The sequence below is a fragment of the Trichosurus vulpecula genome, chromosome 6 (genome assembly GCF_011100635.1).
Source record: "Trichosurus vulpecula isolate mTriVul1 chromosome 6, mTriVul1.pri, whole genome shotgun sequence".
In the NCBI taxonomy this organism is placed as follows: domain Eukaryota; kingdom Metazoa; phylum Chordata; class Mammalia; order Diprotodontia; family Phalangeridae; genus Trichosurus; species Trichosurus vulpecula.
In genome coordinates this window covers 59,515,435-59,538,682 of record NC_050578.1, presented here as the reverse complement: position 1 = coordinate 59,538,682, position 23,248 = coordinate 59,515,435, and the positions used below count along the sequence as shown (strand labels likewise).

General features: G+C 37.1%; 1 protein-coding gene across 1 annotated transcript in view; it reads left to right on the top strand.

The window, feature by feature from the left end:
* UNC5C (unc-5 netrin receptor C) overlaps positions 1-23,248 on the top strand; it is a 438,193-nt gene that overhangs the window by 239,980 nt on the left and 174,965 nt on the right. Inside the window, exon 2 of the mRNA XM_036765340.1 lies at positions 11,098-11,319. Coding sequence (XP_036621235.1) covers positions 11,098-11,319 — 222 coding nt within the window. The remainder of the gene's footprint in view (positions 1-11,097; positions 11,320-23,248) is intronic.

The following is a 23,248-nucleotide window of genomic DNA, read 5'->3' as shown; positions in this document are numbered from 1 at the left end:
GGAATAAGTTTCTTACTCCAAAATGAATTAAGCATATTCCTTTAAGTAGCTTCCATAGTGTGTGACAAACTTTGACCAGAATTTCACTGAATCTATGTCTACTACAAGATACTTTAAAGTTTTTATCTGGATACTTGATATATATTTTTAAATTTCAGAATATTTGACAAAAGATAAAGCTCAAAAATAACCATATCTGCCTTCTTCAGTACTTTCCTATTGATTTTTTTCCTCAAGTTTTCACCATTAGAAGTATAAAGTTTCACAGGGATCACTGCTGGGCCTTCTGTTGTCTTCCTGGGTTCTTCTATGTTTAATCCTGTTCACACTAGTGAGGAATTCTCTCTGTCTCTGTTTGTCTCTCTCTCTCTCTCTCTCTCTCTCTCACACACACACACACACACACACACACAAACACACACACACACACACACATTTCTGTTCCCATCCCTGAATGATGTATTGTCACTGTATTGAGGTGACAGTACTGTAGTGCTGGGTGGCTGCAGGCAGTGGTGCTGGCACTGGCTCTTAAATTTTCAGTGTGAGAATTTATACCTTAGAAATTGATAAATGCTAAAAATCAGCGTTTGGTTTCTTTGATTTTGTTCAGTTCTAGACGAGAAAGTGGTGGAGAAAATGTTCATAATATAGATTAAACTTAAAAGTGTTCTGTACGTACATCCTCCCCACTCCACCGCCCAAAGAAGCTGGTTGTTAAATATTTATCAGCCCACCTTTGGTTGTAGTAGACTTAGAAGATGTGGGTTTGAATATTTCTCTATTTTCTAGCTATGCAAAATCAGACAAATCGCCTAAACTCTCTGAGTCTCAGTTTTGTCATCTCTAAAATGAGAATGAAAACACCTCCTTTCCCTATCTCACAGGGTTATTAGGAGGATTACAAGGAGATAATAAATCCGAAAGCCTTTTAGAAATCATAAAGTGCTATGCAAATGTGACTTTTTGTTCTTTATCCTTTTCTAAAAAAGTCTACAGGTAGTTGAGATGTTTTTGAATATTGTTTCTGTCACAAAACATTTCCGGTTCTGCTTTAGATTTTCTGGTGAGAAAGGTTATATGAAGTAAAATGAGACTTCCCGCTCCCTGCATAGTGAAGTCACTCTTGCATAGGAAAGAACTATTAATTCCTTGACCTTGAGAATAGCTCTGACCCACAAAACAGTTAATCAAGGTCATTGTTTCAAAACATTTCTCTTCTTGTAATCAGGGGCATTTTCCGAACGAAATAAAATCACACCAAGACGTAAACTTTCTTATCTAATGTGACCCTGCTAACAGGTACTAGACCAATGATTCGAAATGTGGAAACAACAGGGAACTAAAAAAATGAAGTTTGAAAATATTGTTCCATGTGGCTATCACCCAAAAGAGGATGTCTGGCAATTTCATTCATTCTTTTTTAGTTATTAAATACTTGTCATACATAAATTAGTCATCTATGCATAAATCAGCACTCAGATTATTTCGTCGAAGATCGTCAATGTTCATGTCAGCAAAACCTGATATTCTAAAAGGATAAATTAAGCCCTTTAAAAGGAAAATGAAATCTTCTGTCTTTCTTTGTACACCCCGTGCTTGGCACAGTTCCTGGCACACAGCAGGTACTTAATAAATACTTATGCATTGACTGACTGATTAGTATTGACAATCTTTAGCACCTTCTGGTTTGCAAGGCTCTTTCTTCTTCACTACTCCATGAAACAGGTAGTGAAAGTAGTCTTGGCTGCATTTTACAGAGGACAGAATTAAGACTTGGAGCAGTCGATCATTGTTGGTAATTATCTGAGGTGGGATCCAAAAGTGAGTCCTTACTCTGAATCCCAGATGCTGTTCACTATACCATATTGTTTCACTATTAAGGAACTCTAAGTTAAGAAGGAAGTCATTGCTGCTTAATTAAAAGAGGACAGCGATATGGGGGAGGGCAGGGGAGGGAACCTCCCCATCAGGAGTCAGAAGACCTGGGTTTTAGTCTTAACTCTATCACTAACATGACCTCAATGACCCTGGGCCTCAGGAACTTGCATCTGGGAAAATGGATGGTCTGATCTAGTATAATTGTGTGGTCCCTTCCAGCTCTAAAATTCTATAGTTATATAGAACTATGTTCCATAGTTAAGTAATGAGTGTGTTGTCTAAATAATGCCAGAAAAAATAAGTTAAATATTTTCTTAGAAAATGAAAACAAAGATTTGCTATATATGATGGTGTTCCTTTATAAAAATGAATTAAGGGAAGATTATGTTCTTTAGTTACCACATTACTTAGTGACAGTCTAGTAGAATCATTTAGAGCTATGGTTTTATGTACAGGTTTGTTTGTTTTTTATATGCTGTATTTTTCATCTGTGAAAATTTTGCATCCTTTTATTAGAGCATAAGCAGCTAGAAGACAGGAAATATTTCCTGTTTACCACTGTATCTCAGGGCCTAGCACAGGGCTTTGCACTTAATAAATGCTTTATTTATGTTTTTATGCATTGTGTATCATCCTACTAGAATGTAATCTGGCAAAGGACAGGGAATGTCCCGTTTTTTGTCTTTATATCCTCAGTGCTTGGCACACAGTAGTAGATACATTAATAAAAGCTGGTTGACAGAGTGATTAGAAGCAGCAAACCAAAAGAGACTGTTGTTGTTTGGTTGTTACAGTCCCCCATTTGGGGTTTCCTTGGCAAAGATACTGGAGTGGTTTGCCATTTCCTTCTCCAGCTCATTTTACAGATGTGGGAACTGAGGCAAACAGGGTTAAATATCTTACCCAGGGTGGCACAGCTAGTAAGTGCCAGAGGCCAGATTTGAACTCAGGAAAATGAGTCTTACCAGATTGATGGACTTCAAAAAGAAAGCACATTATCAAAAATGCAAGGAGAGAGATAGAAAAATGGCCCCCCAAAAATCAGGCCGAAAAGAAAAATTTCAAAGAATAGCAGTTTGGAGCTATTTAGTGAAGGGCTAAAAGTCTTCATGCTCGTAAATCATAAAAAAGATAAATTTCATTCAGTATACAATTTTATTAAGAAAGGATACATCTAATACATTTTAAACAAATTGTGACCAAAATGGGCAAAACTAAAAAACGTTCATCTTTCAAAGGTATAGATGTGATATTTGAGGATGTTTTTTGTGGGGTGAGAATCTTCTGGGAGATGGAGGATTATCCATACCTTCAGTGGTTTTCCTGACTAGGGTAAAATGCCTACTTCTTAGTTTGGAATTTGAGGCTTTCTGTTGTTTATATCCAAACTACTTTTTCCAGTTTTTTGTTGTTGTTTTTTAAATATTACATAATCAAACATGACAACTAGATTTTAGCCAAATAGCCAAGCTGTGCCCTACCTCTTTGTAGTTCTGCGGACCTCCTGGGTGGAATGACTCTGCCTTTCAGAAGAATCCTATCCCTTCAAGCCTTGGCTCATGTGCCACTTTCCCAAATCCCTGCAGATGAGAGTGGATTACCTTCCTTAAATTTGACCAGAGCACTTACCCTACATCTGTTCTTTGTTTCCATGATAACCTGCCTTGTATTGTAATTAGCTGCCTATGTCTTATCTGTACCCTTTCCCAAGTATAATGGAAAATCTTGGAAGGTAGGGCCTGAGTCAAGTTTTATTTTTGTCACCCCAGTACCTTGCACATAGTAGGGAAAGGATGGAGGGAAATAGCATTTATATAGCACTTACTGTATGCCAGACACTGCAAGAAACATTTTACAAATATCTCATTTGATAAATAAATACCCATTGAATATGCAATGCCTCATTTCTTACACTGTCCAATAAATGTGGTTTTATTACACTTAGCAGGGGGGTCTAGAGAAGACTCTTTTCTACCAAAGCTGATTAGCTCCTCCTCTCTAATGTATAGTATTAAAGAGTTGTCCAGGGCATGAAAAGCTGAAGTGATTTACAAAGGATCATTGCCAGTATGTATTAGTGGCAGAACTTGAACCCTGATCTTGTTGCATTCCAAGCTGGCTATCTGTCTCTACACATGATGCTGCCTATCTGTAGCATATCCTTAGTAAATATAATAAAATTAAATACATGCCACACATTCAGTTTTGTTATGTAGTTAGGCAGGCATTCCTTTAAATAAAAAAAGAAAGGAAAAATTCTTACACAGTTAGTATATGTTTTTGGTGAAACCTGGTCAATGCTAGCTACTATTTACCAACTTTTACTTACTGAAGAATGCACTAATATATGTTCCACAGAAGGACTAATAGTCATCCTTTCAGGTTTTATTTTAATCAAAGCATTAAAAATAAGCCAAGGTCTCATACAAATAGTTAATTTCTATTGCTTTTGTTGAGTTATGTCCCTGATGGATGGGTAGAGAGCCAAAAGCAGATAAAATTAGCTTTACAGTCATCCTTAAACTGCTCTGATATTGTCTGGAAGCAAGTTCTGTTTCTCAACTGTGTTTCAGGTCTCAGACAAAGAGATAATAGTCCTATATTTTATGATATAAGCTATTGTAGTTTAAGTGTTGTGATTCAGAAATATTGAGACATGTATTAAGTTGATGAAAATTAAAGCCTGCTCTAAGGTAATAAAACTAGCAACCTCAAGCTTCACAGATTGATGTTCAGAACATAATATTTTCCTGTGGAGATTGGAATGGGAATTTTAAAAAAAAACCAGATATTTGACACAGATCTCTCTTCTCACATAGAAATGGATAGGGTATAGAAGGTTTCCCCTAATATATAGAGATATAGATAGATGATATATATGCATATATATAAAACTCTTAAGAAAAGGCTGCCCAGAACCAAGGTATTACCTTAATCTAATATCAAAATGAAAATCATAACCCTGTGTAAATGTCACCTTTTGCTTTTGTAGTAAGGTGCGAAAAGGAGAAGGGTAAGTCAGACGGAATTCAGAGGGATGCAAGATGGTTCAATATGACATCTAATATAAGTAAATCCTGATTAAATGTACAGTGCAAAGATGACTTGGGCAAATTTGCTTCCCTAATTTGAATAAATTATACGTGCAAAGCCAGTTTCAGAGTTTCATTAATCAGGTCCTTTGTCCAGATAGTATAAAGCCATCAATGACAGCAGCTGGGTTCTACATTAATACACAATGTAATAATTTAGGATGACTTTGTCATGTTACCAGAAATAGGCTTGCAGTTTGAGGCTGTTGTTCACAAACTGAGTTTCTATTATGAAGCCCACAAAGGAATGCTTCCAATAGTTTTATTGAATGAGAGAGTGTGAAGTGGATGTGACATACTGATATAACTAGTGAAAAATGGGCTAGTGTTTTACTTGGTTAATGTTTTGTAGTCTAACCTTAGTGGGAGCTGAGCCCTGACCCCTTTGTCATTCATTAACTTGGATCTCATTATAGGTGTTTTTAGTTTCAGCCCAAGGCCAAGTTGTAAAAGGGCCCACCACTGGAAAGCCACTTGGTAGTTTTTTAGGAATATACTCATTTGGGTTTTGTTTTTGGTGTGTGTGTGTGTGTGTGTGTGTGTGTGTGTGTGTGTGTTTCTGAGGACTGAATAACCCCCAATGACCTGAAAGACTTAATTTGTCCATGATATGGATTTTTACTAATCTGGTATCAGAACAATGGAATACTAATGAGGAAACATCTAAGTGGAAGACAGTGAGGCTTGTTCTAATGCAAGTCTTGAGAATAATTCTCATATGATTTTGCTTAGACATAGTTATATATTCACATATTTATTCTTAAATGAGTAATTGAAATCTGATTTTCTCAAACCAAAAAGTAATAAAGTAGACATCTTTTGCAAAACAACTTATCAAATATTAGAACTTATACAATAATAATAAATTTATGTTATACATTAAGGTTTAGCAATCAATTTCCTCCCAAGTCAAAAGAACTAACTATGAAGATTCCTTCTGGCCTCAAATAATCTACAATCCTAACATCATAAAATATTATTCCATTATACAGATGAGAAAATTGAGTCTCAAAAATTTTGTCATTTGCCAAAGGTCACCAAGTAAAAACACAAAATGAATTGCAGCACCAATTTCCTTAGGCCAAGAAAGCTAATGAAAATTAACTCTATTTTATCTCATTATATTAACCAGTATTCTATACTCATTGCTACTGGCCTATATCAAAATGATAGTGAAAATGAAAATAATGAAAAATATCACAGTGAAACAGTACAAGATTCTAAAATGCCTCCCAAATCCTCAAAGAAAGATCAGCTTTTGTATAATATAGATTTAATATGAAGTAATAGTATTGTGTCATAGCTCTTTGAAAACTGGCAATCTATCTGTGACATAATTATTTGATTTACCAGAATGTAGTTTTGACCTACTGTGTTGGATGCACACAGTTTGTGTGTTAGCTGAAGGAAAAGCTCTAGCTATCCAGTGAGATAAATATCTCAAAAGAAATTATTGTCATGACTAAGCAGATCTGTGATTAATTAATTACTAATGACTAACAACTAATTAATTACCTAATAATAATACAGCTATCATGCTGCTGTTCTAATATCATCCTTCACTTTTCAAGTGAGGGAGAATATGAGAGAGTAGAGGCACGGGATATATGTAGGGTAAAGATGCTAAGTACTAACTGTGATGAATTTTGTAGGCTATTACTTTGTTATTTTAAATACACAAAATACCCATGGAATTATAAAGGTTCTCTTTATTTCCTTGGATGAAGATAATGAACATAAAATTATGTAAGGGTCAATGCCATGTTGTAGCTTTAAATTCTGCATCTAAATATCAAGGACAATAACACCATATTCCTTAAAGCAGGAGCCAAACCTTTTCAGAAATAGAGTGCCCGCCTGGTCTTCTAGCATGCACTTGTGTAGGGAGGCAGTTGTAAGAGTGCCAACTTTGCTGCAGAGTGGTAGGGTGTGTAGTCCTGCTCACCCTTTTATGAATCAGGATGAGTAACAAGACATAACTTTCCTATAAGAGATGAGGAAAGGGTGTTGTGACAGTGATCAATCTATGTGCCTCTGTGGCTTCATGCCACAGGCAATCTTTGATCTGGAGAATGGTCTCTAGGGAGCTAAGTGACAGTGGATAGAATGCTAGACCTGGGGTCAGGAAGACCTCAATTCAAATGCTGCTTCAGACAATTACAAGCTGTGTGACCCTGGGCAAATCATTCAGCCTTTCTGGGCCCCAGTTTCTTCATCTATAAAGTGGTGACAATAAGTGCACCTACCCCCGCCCAGGGTTGTTATGAGGATGAAATAAATTAATGTTTATAGTGCTGTGCAAATCTTAAAGCACTATGTAAATTCTTGCTATTATGACAGTGTTTCCTTCCTTGTTTTCTACCTGAGTTAAAAATTAGAAAGATAAATCCATATTTACAAATTTGAATTAAGAACGACAGAAGCGAAATCATATTAATTAATTCTGTATTGATCAATCAGTTAACTGGATCTATGATCTGATCTACATTGAACAGTCTTTCCAGTGGTACAGATCATCATCCATCCAGAGTGACTCTTCTCACCCAGTGTGATTCATTTCCATATCTTCCTAGAAATCCTCAATAAGTGAACTTTTCAGTGCATGGGAGGCCTTCCAGTTGGCCTTTCTGCATTCCATGGACACCAGGGGGCTGTCCATCTGTTATCATTCCCTCTGATCTGCCTTCTTTTCTGAGTATATGTTCCCTGGACTCATATAAACATAGACTGACAATATACCGTATTTATATAGATAACGATGAGATAACATGCTTTATTAATATAAAGAAATTAACCAATAAGAGAAAATGCGTTCATTCATTTATCTAATAAATACATATTGAGAACATTTGAGAGGTAACATTGCAGTTTTCAATTTTTTAAGAACTAGAGAGATGTGTTTTTTAAAAGGCAGTCTTTTTAAAGCAGAATTAATTTCATGAAAATTATCTGAAAGTAATATTTTGATATTAAAATTTAAAATGTTAGAAATGGTCATTTTTATTAAACAGGCTAAAAATGAAAAAAAAATATTAACAACTTCAAATAAAGAATAAATGATTTTTTTCTTGTTTTTTTAATTATTCTTTAAAAAACTTTTCAGATTGTAGTAAAATATGGTTAATTCTTGAGGAAACAAAAAAAATTGGGGGCAGGAAAAATTTTTAGTTATTTCAGAAACTCTGCACTTTGGCAAATCTATGCATTTTTTTATTTTTATGTTTTTAGTCACCTAAAGTGAAATAGCATTGGCTCATCTGAGTCTCATACTTAGGTGTGGCTTTGCTAGATTCCATCTATCTGCTGGTCAAGCTGTGCTTGGATGTGCTTGCCTTTCTCTTTTATCCACTAATTTCTCTTGTCGTCCACTTTTTTACTCAAAGAAATTCTTCTTGTACTCCATGAATGTTTAAAATGGACAGGTATACACACACATACAGGTATATATGCAGAGAAAACATATGGAGTATGTTCAATCTTCTAAAAGACAACAAAAAGGAGACTGTTTCTCTGCAATATATTGCCTGATATTTTTAGTGCTTTATCGATCATTACCATTGTCCATCACTACATATAACAATATGTAAGTGCTTCAAAAAGCCAAACACAGGAGACCAGATAAGGACTTCAGGATGCTGGATTCTTGGTGATAGATCTGTTGATAGTTACTGTCCCTCATTTTTTTCCCATTGTGAACAGAATGTAATAATTTAGGATGACTTTGTCTTGCTACCAGAAATAAGCCTAGGTTATTTTTTTAGCAAACTGACAGCTCTTGGCCTTAGCACTCACCACTAAAGAGGCAGAAATGATGCCCTGACAGAATCATAGCAAATCAAAGATGGAAAAATGACCATAATTCATTGCTGAAATGACATTTAAATTTGTGTGTTAAGAATTCACTCTAGGACGTTTTGTGTTCTTTGTGTCTGCTTTTAGCAGATGATTTGTTTGTGGTGTAGTGGAATTCCAGCCACTTTTTCTCCCTCTAGGACAGACTGGCAAGAATCAGAAGTCATTACTGTCAGACAACTGGTCGGGAATGTACATGAAAGGAGACAGTCAGGGCAGGTCACTGTGTGGACAGAAGTCCAATTCACCTATGTCCATCTCCAAAGACAGCAACAACCAGATGAGTGACCAGAATTGACTAGAATGAACTCCAAGGTCCAATAACATTGTAATGAAACACTCCATATTCAATTATTTGTACTTAAGCCTTTCAGCCTCTAGTAAATCGATATCCTGTTTATGAAACCTAAATTATAACTATGTCCCATGACTTTGTCTTACAAGTTAAGCTACTTAGTACCAATTAGCCTGCTCTATTGATCTGGAGAATAAATTGTAGAGTTCAAGTGTCCCCTATTCCCAATAAAGAGAGATTGGACACAACCAAGTCACATATGACATGGCCAAAGGATATTCCTCATAAATGGAGAGAATGTTAATTTAATAAATTATAATTTTAGTCTAGTTTTTAATTTAATAGTGAGATTTACAATAGCTGAATAATAACAATGTGTGATTAATTATCTTTTTTGGGGGGGGGGGGAGGAGCTGAGCCTGTGATTTTATTGGTGCAAAGAACTCCCAATGAGGAAACTCACTCCACCCAAACACCTGTTCTGCAGTTTATGGTGTTAGAAAGTTGACTGGAGTTTTGAGAGAATAAATAACTTGCCAGGGCCACAGTGTCATTATGTGTCAGAGGCAAGACTTTAGCCCTGGTCTTCCTGACTCCAATGCTGTTTTGGGAATCCATGCTGCTGGAGATGTAAAACTCAGGGGTCTGAGATTAGATCACAAAACTTGAAGAGAATCAAACTCAAATTTAATTGAGAACTGTTTAACAAAAGTAAATAAAAATACAACACAATGTAGATAATGCTAATTTGTGGTTTTCCAACTCAACATGTCATGCACAAGGATCCTCTTCTATTAGAGTGTGACGCCACTGTTCAAATCCATGCTGCCTGTCTGTGATGAGGAATGATAAGTTTGTAGGGGGACTTAGATCTTAGGTAGCAATACTTTCTAAAAAGCAGTAGATCTCAATATGAATCTGAAAAATAAATTTAGGAGCTGATTCAATAATTCCTTGCCTTGCGTCTTTTCTAATACAAACTAAATATTTGTTTATTTTTACTAAAAATAAATTTTACATGCATATATAATTTACCCCTCCCACTAAGCCCCTTCAATTGAACAATTCCAACAATAATAACAAAAAGAAAAAGAAAAAAATTATAATACAAATACCATAAACATACATAGTCAAGTAAAGCACATTCCCACATTGGTCACGCCTAAATAGATATGTCTCCCTCTGCATTGTAAGTTCATCACTTCTGTCGAGAGCTAAGTGGAGTATTTCATATTCATTCTTTTGGACTCATGATTTATCATTGCATTGGTCAACATGCCTTTCAAAGTTTTGTTTCTCAGTAATGTTGTCACCATTGTATAAATAGTTCTCCTGGTACTGTTCTTGTTACTCTGCATCAGCTCATAGAAATCTTTGTAGTTTCCTCAGAAACTGTCCATTTTCTCATTTCTTATGATGCAATAATAACCAATTACATGCATATACCACAATTTGTTTAGTCATTTCGCAAAAGGAGGACATCTCTTAGTTTCCAGTTTGGGGCTACCACTAAAATAACTACCACAAGTATTTTGTACATATAGGTGCCTTTCCTCTTTCTTTGATCTCTTTGAGGAATCAGTGTAGCAGAGGTAGAATTAGGTCAGAATGTATACACAGTTCAGTCACTCTGGGGATATGGTTCAAAATTGCTTTCCAGAATTATCGAACTAATTCAAAGCTATACCTGTCTGGGTTCACTAATCTGTTTTCCCATAGCCCATCTGATATTTTTAATTTCCCTCCTTTGTTATCTTTGCCAGTCTGATAAGAGTGAGGTGTTGTTGATAGAGTGGCTTTCATCCTTTTAAATCTTCCTGGTCATATCCTTTGACCATTTATCCAAATCTTGCTTTTTTACTTCTAATGGCACTCTATTTCTTTTAAGCTCCTAATATGGCATTTTTAAATGTTAGCAACTGAAAGACAGCCACTATGTTCTGACTCACCTATTTTTTTCCTTTTTTATTCTCGTAGATGATGATTTTTTCCATGAGCTACCAGAAACTTTTCCATCTGACCCTCCTGAGCCTCTGCCACATTTCCTTATTGAGCCTGAAGAAGCTTACATTGTGAAAAACAAGCCCGTGAACCTGTACTGCAAAGCTAGCCCTGCCACCCAGATTTACTTCAAGTGCAATAGTGAATGGGTCCATCAGAAGGACCATATTGTCGATGAGAGAGTAGATGAAACCTCCGGTAAGTGGGAGATGCCAAAATCTAATGACTTGAAGATAGTTCATCTGTGTTCATTGCTTACTTGCTAGTTTTCACACTAGTCTCTAAACTGTTGAACTATAGACATGTCATGGTAAAAATCTGGTCACGTGTGGCGATTATTTCTGCTCACACACTACAGAATCAGTATGAAATGATGGATCATCACCTGATTACTGGTCTGAAGAACTAAAGAAAATTCATACATGGCTTTTATTTTTGGTGCTAACCTGAGATTTCAAAATTAGGGAGAATTCCTTGCTGTGGAAATCCCCTCTACTGATGCAAGTCTATCCCAGATAATAGGAATGAGAGTTGGGATCTGTACAAAATGCTCCAATTACAGATGTTACAGAATCCTACTTAGATGCAGCTGGTACCAAATAAGATGGAGAGGCAGTTTCTTGCATGGGAAAAACAGGGTGGCTTTGAAATCTAAAGACTCGAGTGCAAATCACAGCTCTGCCACAAATTGAATGCAGTTTTCTCATCTATAAATTAGGGAGAAGAGTTCTTGTAATAGCTGCTTTATAGGACTGTGGGGAGGTGTATTTTGTAAATTTGAGCTGCTGTTATTATCATCCAGTGATTTCCAAGAGTACATTAAACCAAATGCAAAAGATGCTGATGTACGTACATTTCCAAAATATTGATCTAGAAGGTTTTTTTTATCTTAAAAGATGGGAAAGATTTAATTCTATAATTCCTTAGCATAAGTGACCTTTGGCATTCCTCTGGTCCCAGTTAAGAGCCCCATAAAAACTCAGTGCCACATCCATTACCTGAAAATAATAATAGCTAATATTTATCTAGCATTTACTAAGTACCAGGTACTGTGCTAACTGCTTTACAATTATTATCTCATTGGACCCTCACAACAACCCTAGGAAACAGGTAAATTATTTTCCTCTTTTTACATTTAAGGAAAATGAGGCAAGCAGAAATTAAATTACTCACAGCTGAGGTAGGATTTAAACTCAGATCTTCCTGACTCTAGGCTCAGTACTCTATCCACTCTACTACCTAACTACCCAAACAGGTTGTTGTGTTTTTCCTTCATTTTCAACATCAGGGAAATGATGATATGACTTGCAGTAACAGGTGCTAAGGAGAAGACTAACTGAAGAGGTACCAGGTGCTATGGTAGCTGGAATGACAAGGGGAATGGGGTCAATGGTGAGTACAGGTAGCAGCAACATCCTTCAAGGTACTTTGGTCACTTTGGTTTTAACAGTAAATAGGAAAAGGAAGAAACCATAACTGTTCAAAGACCAGGGAAAAATTAGTTGTATTGTGTGGCTACTCACAGTAATAAGAACCAGCATACAGGAAGCTTAGAAGTAATAACCAAAACCATATACACTTCTGTGGTTGGTAGTACCCAAGCCATGTTTTCTCTTCATGCGCCATTTGAGTTCCCTTGAACGTATGCTACCCTTCGTATGATCACCAAAAGACCAATTCTTCAGGTTTAGGACTAGATGAAGGGGACCTTGCTCACAACCTTCAGGATTTAGTTGTAAATTGTAGATAAGGACAACTTTCCCGACAGTGATTTAAATTTCATGATATTTCCTAATGGGTGATCAAGGGAAGTTGTAGAATAGCCTTCTGGAGTTCATTTAAATTAGAGAGATACTTACTTTCCTGGGATGGTTTAAATGTGATCATGCCTAAAGGCAAAGGGATTGACTAAATGAACTCACAAGAATTCCTCCCAGGCCTATGGTTTTATCGTGCTGAATTTCAAAACATAGTCGATAAACTCTTCCCCAGATGAATTATGACAAAGATCAGAGGAGTGCTTCTGAACATACTTTGCTTACAGCATTTCCCAATTGGCTCATTTTTTCCTAAATTTAAAAATCAATTAATTCAGATTGGTTCAAAACTTTGGATTAGCCAGAGAAAAGCAGTGGCATGTACCTAAGGGTGATTTTTGCTCTCACATGCTAGATTATGCTAACTGCACAAAGATAAAGTCAAGGAGTTCAACCATAGAAGAAGAGAATCCAGGGGAACAAAGAAAAGCTTTCCTGAAAATGTCTGGTACATACAAATGCACGACAAACTTAAACTTGCAAAACTACATTGCAGTAGATATTTGTCATGGTTATAAAACTTGTGATTCTGTGCCATTTGGGTTGCATGTTAGAAAAATACATGAGTTTATTGCAAGCTGATGATTGCAGAAATAGCTGGGTATCAGGCGGGAGGGTAGTCCACTTTGGGGAATTTTACCACCACTTGGTCTAATTACTCAAAAAAATAACTCTACCAGATGTCTTGGAAGTCTCAAGTGGACTGAGTTTTATTTGTTTCAGCTCATTTATTTGTGCAGAGTTCAAAAGCACACACTTTTAACAGTGGGTAGGGGGAGGAAGAAACCAGAACTGCTAAGTAAGATTGGGAAAGGAATTTTGGATTTGAGTGGCTGCTAGTAGTAATAAGAACTCCTGTACAGGAAGATTGGAATTTGAAAAAATAACATACTTCTGTTATTTAATGCCTACACCATTATCTTCATGTTACATTGATAATCCACAGGGAAAGACATTTCCTGGTCTGGAAAACATTCTATTTCCCATGTGCCCTTTCCATTCATTAATGTTGTGTGTACATCATGAATACACCAATATATAAAAGTACCTTTCAAAATAATTGCAGTCTAGCAATTATAATGTTAAGCCATTCAGGATAGACTAGTCCTAGACCAACATCAAGGAATGGGTGCATTCCAAAGTCCCTTGCAGTTCTAAGTCTATGATCCTAAAGGGGAAGATATTTTAATTTTGCTTTTGTATATCCTTTATACTGTCAGGCAAATCTATGTGTCAAGCCTGATCTCTCTCCTCAGCCCTAGTACTGCAGATACAGCTACCTGCTGGAAATCTCCATTTAGATGACCTCTTGGCACATTATAATCAAATACACAAAACAGACTTCATCTTCCCCACCCCGCTTGCCACTGGGTGGAAGAGTAGAGAGAGTCAATCTGGAGTCAGAATGCTCTGAGCTCAAATCCTGCTTTGATCACTTACTAGCTGTGTGACCCTGGACAAGTTACTTAACCGCTGTCTATCTCAATTTCCTCGTCTGTAAAATAAGGATAATAGCACCTATCTTCCAGGGTTGTTGTGAGGATCAAATGAGATAATATTTGAAAGTACTGAATACAGTGTCTGGCAGGTAGCAGGCATTTAATAACTCCTTTCTTTCTTTCTTCTTTCCTTCTTTCCTTCTTTCTTTCCTTCTTTTCTTCCTTCCTTTATTCTTTGCTTCCTCCCTCCCTCTTTTCCTTCCTCCTTCCCTCCCTCTCTTCCTGCCTTCCTTGCTTCCTCCTCTCCTCTCCTCCTTCTCTCCTCCATTGCTCCTCTCCTCCCTTCCTCTTCTTCCTTTCCTTCCCTCCTTCTTCCTTTCCTTCCCTCCTTCCCTCTTTCCTTCCTTCGTTCCTTCCTTTTTCTTTCCTTCCTTCCTTCCTCCCTCCCTCCCTTCCTTCCTTCCTTGCTCTTCCATCCTCCAAATTTAAGGGCACTCCCATGGAGCCTTCCTAGGCTATTCTCTCTACCTTACCCTGACTGAACAGCATCAGGGAATTCCATAACATTTTCTCTACTTCATGTTAAAGAAAACCCCAAAATGGTGTCATGAAGAGTTGGATAAGACCGAAAGGACTCAACAACAAATGCCTAATGGAGGCCCTTCTCACCTCTCACCTGAACTATTGTAGTACTCTCCTAATTGTGCTCCCTCCCTCCAGCTTCTACTTTCTCCTACTCACCTTCCACAAAGATGCCATCTTAAGCCACAGGTTTTTATCCTGTCACTCCTCAGCTCAAAAAACGTTTGTGGCTCCCTCTTGCCTCTAATTTGGTCTATTATCTCTTTCCTGAACTCAACATTTGTCTTTGTATCTCAAGCGTGTAACATAGCACCTTTCACTTAGTAGGAGCCTAATAAATTTGTCTAATTAAACATAAAAAAATTAATATACTTATATAACACTTCAAGACTTGCCAAGCATGTTGAACATACAATCTCATTTGAGTCTCACAGCAACCTTTAGTTAAAAGTTCACCAAGTACAATTTTTTTTTTCCATTTTAGAGATGATGAAACTAAGACACAAAAATGCCAATTGAACTTGCCCATTTTTACATGGAGAGTGCTGAAGGCAAAGGGGATTGCAGGCCTTCCTGACCCCAAATCTATCACCACATTACCATAATGCAGAATATGGCTTAATGTTATCATCGTAACTGCAAACCTATTTTTTCTTCTGGATATCACTACATCTTATAGAAGCACATCGGGAGAAACATGTGAATATTTTTTTTAAAATAAGTGCTAGAAGCAAGATAGGTAAAAACAGCATCCATCATCGTGTCTCAAATTGGACTCAGATGCAACCTTCTCATAGCTACCTACGATCAGGACTTCAAATATCAAGTGTGCTCTGTATCAGAAAAATTCAAAAAAAGTTTTACATTATGAAATACATTTCCATTAAGGAAGGTTCTGAGGCTTTAAAAAATTAGCTAATGAGAAAAAATGACATTTCTCACAATTTGTTTTTATGTTTGAGGGAGAGGTCAGAGAGATAGAAACTTCAATAACAAATTTATAATACAGTTATCCTTCCCTTCATACCGGAGAAGAAGTTTGGATTATTATGGTATTAAAAGGTAAATATGTTGATATTATACAATACTATTCATATATTTATGCATTTCTGAGTTTCTAAATTTTTTCTCTTGTCTGCTGGCCTTCACATGTCATCAGCAGCTTTCACCAATATTGCCATTTAATCTCTTCTGCCAACCCACAATATATCAAAACCATGATGGGGAAAGTCACAGTGTGAAAAGGACATTCTGGGAAATCATCAAAGCCATCCCCTTGAAATTACGCTCATTGAGGGCCCTATCTAATCTCTCCCGGTAGAGTATAAGTTCCTTGCAAGCAGAGATTATCTCATTCTTTTTTTTTAATTTATTTATTTTTAGTTTACCACACACGGTTCTACATGGTTTTGAGTTCCAGTTTTTCTCCCCTCCCTCCCCCCTCCCTCCCCAAGACGGCATGGAATCTCATATAACTTCATGTATAACTTCGCATTGAATTAATTTATGCACTAGTCAAGTCGTGGAGAAGAATTTTGACCAATGGAATGAATCATGAGAAAGAAGAGACAGAACCAAAAAAAAAACCCAAAAACAAAAACAAGAAAAGAAGCACAAAAGGCGAGCATGTAGTGCGCCTCGATCTGTATTCAAACATCGCATTTCTTTCTCTGGGTGAAGATAGCATTCTCCATCGTGAGTCCCCTGGAGTTGTCCTTGCCCCTTAGGTTGCTGAGAAAAGTGCAGTATGTCAGGGTTGGTCCTCACGGAATCCATATATCTGTGGCTGTGCACAACGTTCTCCTGGCTCTGCTCCGCTCACTCAGCATTATGTCGTGTAGGTTTTTCCAGGTTGTTATGAAGTCTGCATCATCCCCATTTCTTATGGCACAATAGTATTCCGTCACCTTCATATACCACAGCTTGTTCAGCCATTCCCCAATTGATGGGCATCCCTTTGATTTCCAATTCTTAGCTACCACAAAAAGAGCTGCTATAAATATTTTTGTACATATGGGTCCTTTTCCCGCTTGTGTGATTTCTTTGGGATACAACCCTAGAAGTGGTATTGCTGGGTCAAAGGGTATGAACATTTCTATAGCTCTTTGGGCATAGTTCCAAACTGCTCTGCAAAGTGGCTGGATCAGCTCACAACTCCACCAGCAATGCAACAATGTTCCAATTTCCCCACATCCTTTCCAGCATTTATCATTTTCCTGTTTTGTTATTTTAGCCAATCTGACAGGAGAGATGTGGTATCTAAGAGTTGTTTTGATTTGCATTTCTCTAATCAGTAGAGATCCAGAGCATTTTTTCATATGCCTGTAGATAGCTTTAATTTGTTCCTCTGAAAACTGCCTGTTCATATCCTTTGACCATTTCTCAATTGGGGAATGGCTTGTATTCCTTTATATTTGGCTCAGCTCCCTGTATATTTTAGAGATGAGGCCTTTATCAGAGATACTAGTTGCAAAGATTTTCTCCCAATTTTCTGCTTCCCTCCTAATTCTTGTTGCATTGGCTTTTCTTGTACAAAAACATTTCAATTTGACATAATCAAAATTATCCATTTTGCATTTTGTAATGCTGTCTATCTCTTGTTGGGTCATGAATTCTTTACTTTTCCACAAATCTGATAAGTAAACTATTCCTTGCTTTCCCAAATTACTTAGAGTATCAACTTTTCTCCTAAATCATGAACCCATTTTGACTTTATTTTGGTATATGGTGTAAGATATTGGTCTATGCCCAGTTTCTGTCCTACCATTTTCCAATTTTCCCAACAGTTTTTGTGAAATAGTGAATTATTAGCCCAGAAGCTGGCCTCTTTGGGTTTATCAAAGAGTAGATTGGTAAACTTGTTGATTTCATCTACTTGTGTACCTATCCTATTCCACTGATCCACACCCCTGTTTCTTAACCAGTACCAGGCAGTTTTGATGACTGCTGCTGTGTAGTACAGTTTAATATCTGGTGTGGCTAAGCCACCATCTCTAGCATGTCTTTTCATTAATACCCTAGATACTCTAGACCTCTTGTTTTTCCAAATGAATTTTGTTATTATTTTGTCCAGCTCAGTAAAAAAATTTTTTGGTAGTTCGATTGGTATGGCACTGAATAGATAGATTAATTTAGGTAAAATTGTCATTTTTATTATATTAGCTCAGCCTAACCATGAGCAAGTGATATTTCTCCATTTATTTAGATCTGATTTTATTCGCATGAAAAGTGCTTCATAGTTATGTTCATATAGGCCCTGGGTTTGTCTTGGCAAATAGACTCCCAAATATTTTATAGTGCCTTCAGTAACTTTGAATGGAATTTCTCTTTCTATCTCTTGCTGTTGGGCTTTGTCAGTAATGTATAGGAATGCTGAGGATTTATGTGGGTTTATTTTATATCCTGCAACTTTGCTAAAGTTGTTTATTATTTCAAGTAGTTTTTTACTTGATTCTCTAGGATTCTCTAGATAAATCATCATATCATCTGCAAAAAGTGATAATTTAGTTTCTTCTTTTCCTATTCTAATTCCTTCAATTTCTTTTTCTTCTCTTATTGCTACAGCTAATGTTTCTAGTACCAAATTGAATAATAGGGGTGATAATGGACATCCTTGTTTCACCCCTGATCTTATTGGGAATGCATGTAGTTTATCCCCGTTACAAATAATGCTTGTCAATGGTTTTAGGTAGATGCTATTTATAATTTTGAGGAAGGTTCTACTTATTCCTATGCTTTCTAGTGTTTTTAATAGGAATGGGTGTTGTACTTTGTCAAAGGCTTTTTCTGCGTCTATTGAGATGATCATATGGTTTCTGCTAGTTTTGTTGTTGATATGGTCAATTATGCTAATAGTTTTCCTAATATTGAACCAGCCTTGCATTCCTGGAATAAATCCTACCTGGTCATAGTGTATTATTCTCGTAATGAGTTGCTGCAATCTTTTTGCTAATATTTTATTTAAAATTTTTGCATCAATATTCATTAGAGAAATTGGTCTATAATTTTCTTTCTCTGTTTTGACTCTACCTGGTTTGGGTATTAGTACCATATTTGTGTCATAAAAAGAATTTGGTAGGACTCCTTCTTCACCTATTTTCCCAAATAGTCTACAAAGTATTGGAATTAGTTGTTCTTTAAATGTTTGATAGAATTCACATGTAAAGCCATCTGGCCCTGGAGATTTTTTCCTAGGGAGTTCATTGATGGCCTGCTCAATTTCTTTTTCTGATATGGGGTCATTAAGAAATTTCACTTCCTTCTCTGTTAGCCTGGGCAGTTTATGTTTTTGTACATATTCATCCATATCTCTAAGGTTGTCAAATTTATGGGCATACAGTTGGGCAAAATAATTCCTAATTATTGTTTTGATTTCCTCTTCATTAGAGGTGACCTCACCCTTTTCATTTTTGATACTAGTAATTTGATTTTCTTCTTTCTTTTTTTAAATCAAATTGGCCAAAGGTTTATCAATTTTATTGTTTTTTTTCATAAAACCAGCTCTTTGTTTTATTTATTAATTCAATAGTTTTCTTGGTTTCAATTTTATTAATCTCTCCTTTGATTTTCAGTATTTCTAATTTGGTATTTAATTGGGGGTTTTCAATTTGCTCTTTTTCTAGCTTTTTCAGCTGTCTGCCCAGATCATTGATCTCCTCTTTCCCTATTTTATTCATGTAGGCATTTAGAGATATAAAACTTCCCCTAAGAACTGCTTTTGCTGCATCCCATAAGTTTTGGTATGTTGTTTCATTATTGTCATTCTCTTGAATGAAATTATTAATTGTTTCTCTGATTTGTTCTTTGGCCCACTCATTCTTTAGAATTAAATTATTTAGTTTCCAATTAGTTTTTAGCTTATTTTTCCATGGTACTTTATTAAAAATGATTCTTATTGCATCATGATCTGAAAAGGATGCATTGACTACTTCTGCTTTTCTGCACTGGATTGTGAGGTTTTTATGCCCTACTACATGGTCAATTTTTGAGTATGTGCCATGTACTTTTGAGAAGAAAGTATATTCCTTTTTATCCCCATTCAGTTTTCTCCAGAGGTCTATCATATGTGCCTTTTCTAAAATTCTGTTTACCTCCTTAACTTTTTTCTTATTTATTTTGAGGTTAGATTTATCAAGTTCAGAAAGGGGGAGGTTGAGGTCTCCCAATATTATAGTTTTGCTGTCTATTTCTTCCTGTAACTCCCTTAACCTCTCCTCTAAGAATTTGTATGCCTTACCACTTGGTGCATATATGTTAAGCAATGATATTGCTTCATTGTTTATGGTGCCTTTTAGCAGGATATAATGTCCTTCCTTATCTCTTTAAATTAGATCTATCTTTACTTTTGCTTTGTCTGAGATTAGGATTGCTACACCTGCTTGTTTTACTTTAGCTGAGGCACAATATATTTTACTCCAGCCTTTTACCTTAACCCTATGTGTATCCCCCTGTTTCAGATGCGTTTCTTGTAAACAGCATATTGTAGGATTATGGTTTTTAATCCATTCTGCTATCTGCTTCTGTTTTGTGAGAATGTTCATCCCCTGCACGTTCAGGGTTATGATTTCTATCTGTGTCTTTTTCTCCATCCTAATTCCCCCTGTTTATGCTTTTATTTCTCCCTTTCCCCTTCTCCTCCTCAACAAAGTTTTGCTTTTGACCACCGCTTTCCTCAGTTAACCCTCCCTCTTTATTCCCCTCCCTTGTCTTACCATTACCCACTTCCTACTTCTCCTCTCCCTTCTGCCCACCCCCCTCCCTTTTTCCCCCCTTACCCTCCCACTTCCCGTAGGACAACTTAGATTTCCAAACTTATCAGAGTATGTTATTCCCTTCTTGAACTAGATCAGATGACAGTAAAGCTCAAATAGTGCTCTTCTCCCTCCCTTCTTTCCCTCTACTATAATATGTTTTTGTGCCACTTCCTTTGGTGTAATTTACCCTTTTCTACTACCTCCTTACCACTTCCCTCATAGCCCTCCCTTTATATCTCTTATTTATATTTTATATCTTTACATCAGTTAATTTATACAGGCATTCACAACTTATGTATATCCCTTTCATTTGTCATAATAGTTGTACCATTCACAAGAATGACTTATATATGTATATGTATACACACACACACACACACACACACACATATATATATACATATACATATACATAAAAAACATACATAATATGATATAATCCCACATAAAGATGTAAACAACCTGCCTTTATTGGTTAATAAGGTTTATGGGGTTTTTCCCCCTGGTTACCTTTTTATGTCTCTCTTGAGTTTTGTATTTGGAGATCAAATTTTCCATTGAGTTCTGGCCTTTTCATCAGGAAGGTCTGGAATTCCCTTATTTCATTGAATGTCCATCGCCTTGCCTGGAAAATTATGCTTAGTTTTGCTGGGTAGTTGATCCTTGGTTGTAGTCCCAGCTCCTTTGCCCTTCGGAATATCATATTCCAATTTCTCCTGTCTTTTAATGTGGAAGCTGAGAGGTCCTGCGTGATCCTGACTGTAGTTCCACGATATTTGAATTGCTTCTTTTTGGCTGCTTGCAGTATTTTCTCCTTCAGTTTATAGCTCTGAAATTTGGCTATAATATTTCTTGGTGTTTTCAGTTTGGGATCTCTTTCAGGGGGTGATCGGTGAATTCTTTCAATGACTATTTTGCCCTCTGGTTCTAGGACCTCTGGGCAGTTGTGTTTAATAATTTCTTCAAAGATACTGTCAAGGCTCCTTTTTTCATCGTGGATTTCCGGTAGACCAATAACTCTCAAATTGTCTCTCCTGGATCTATTTTCCAGGTCAGTTGTTTTGCCAATCAGATATTTCACATTTTTTTCTATTTTTTCATTCTTTACGTTTTGTTTTATTACTTCTTGGTGCCTCATAGATTCATTAGCTTCCACTTGCTCAAGTCTAATTTTTAATGAGTTAGTGTTTACATTTTGCTTTTGAGTCTCCTTTTCCAATTGGTTGATTTTGCCTTTTAGGGTGTGATTTTCTCTCTCTAGGTTCTGAATCTCCGTACCATTTCACCAATCTTTTTTTCCATATTTTCTTTTAGTTCCCTAATTTGGTTTTTAAAATCCTCCTTTAGCTCTTCCAGCAGTGCTTTTTGGGCTGGAGACCAGTTCATATTACCTTTTGAGGTATCTGATGTATCTACTGTATCGTTACTTTCTCCTTCCATATTTGTATTTTGATCCTGCCTGCCTCCATAAAAACAATCTATTGTCCTCGGTTTTTTTGTGTTCTTCTTCATGTTGGTTTGCATTTTGCTGGCTTTACAACGAATTTCTATCTGTGGGTCTCAGGGCTTTCTGTCCCAGCTTTCTTATTCTGGGGGTTGTGAGTCTAGAATTATAACCTTCAGTTTCCTGAGGTGTGGGGGAGGGGTCTGGCTCCCTGGCATCTCACTCCCTATGGGTGCTCTCCAGCACTTGCTTTTCAGCAATGGTCTCAGCTGTTTGTTGTTTGAGCTGATGACTGGCGCTTCCCCTGGGGGAGCAAGGTTACGTCTGGACTCCCGGTGTTGACCCCTGCCGACTCTGCCCCTCTGGGACTAATGAGCTTCTAGTATTTGTCCTGTGAGGCACCACGACTTTCTCCTCTGTTTCAGTTCTCTCTTTTTTTTTCCGAGGAATTCTCTGGGTGAGGGGGGGAGGGATTAGAGCCTTTTACCTGGCCATTGAGTCTTCCAGAAGTTCAAGAAGCCGAGTTCCTGGGTTTTGCAAGTGTCAGGAGTGGGTGTTTTCACGGCTGGTGGCATTGCGCTGCCTCTCATCGCTCCCACAGACTGCTGTCCTGTGTTGGGAGGCCTGGGGATCTCCACTGGTTTCGGGCGCCCAGCTTTCTCCCAGCCCGTCTCCCACGTGGATTTCCCAGCCGGCCGCTTCCACCTTGGTCTGGAGCAGCTCTGCACGGAGCACTCTCTGAGCCTACAGGTTCGTTCCTCCGGCCTTTCAGACTCTCCCGGCTCGGAAATTTGCCCCACGCAGACTGCTCGCGGTTTCTGACTCTCTCAGATCTGCTCAAATTCACTTTTTTATGGGAATCTGACAGACCTTGTGAGAGAGCTCCGGTAAGACGCTGCCTTCACGCGGCCATCTTGGCTCCGCCCCCTCTATCTCATTCTTTGTATCTGTATGCCCAGTCCCTAGAAAAAACCCTGACACATAATAGGCACTTAAATACTTATCATAATGACAATAATAATAATCAGCATTTATAGAATAAGGTTTGCAAAGCATTTTACATATTTTATCTCATTTGATCCCTATAACAAT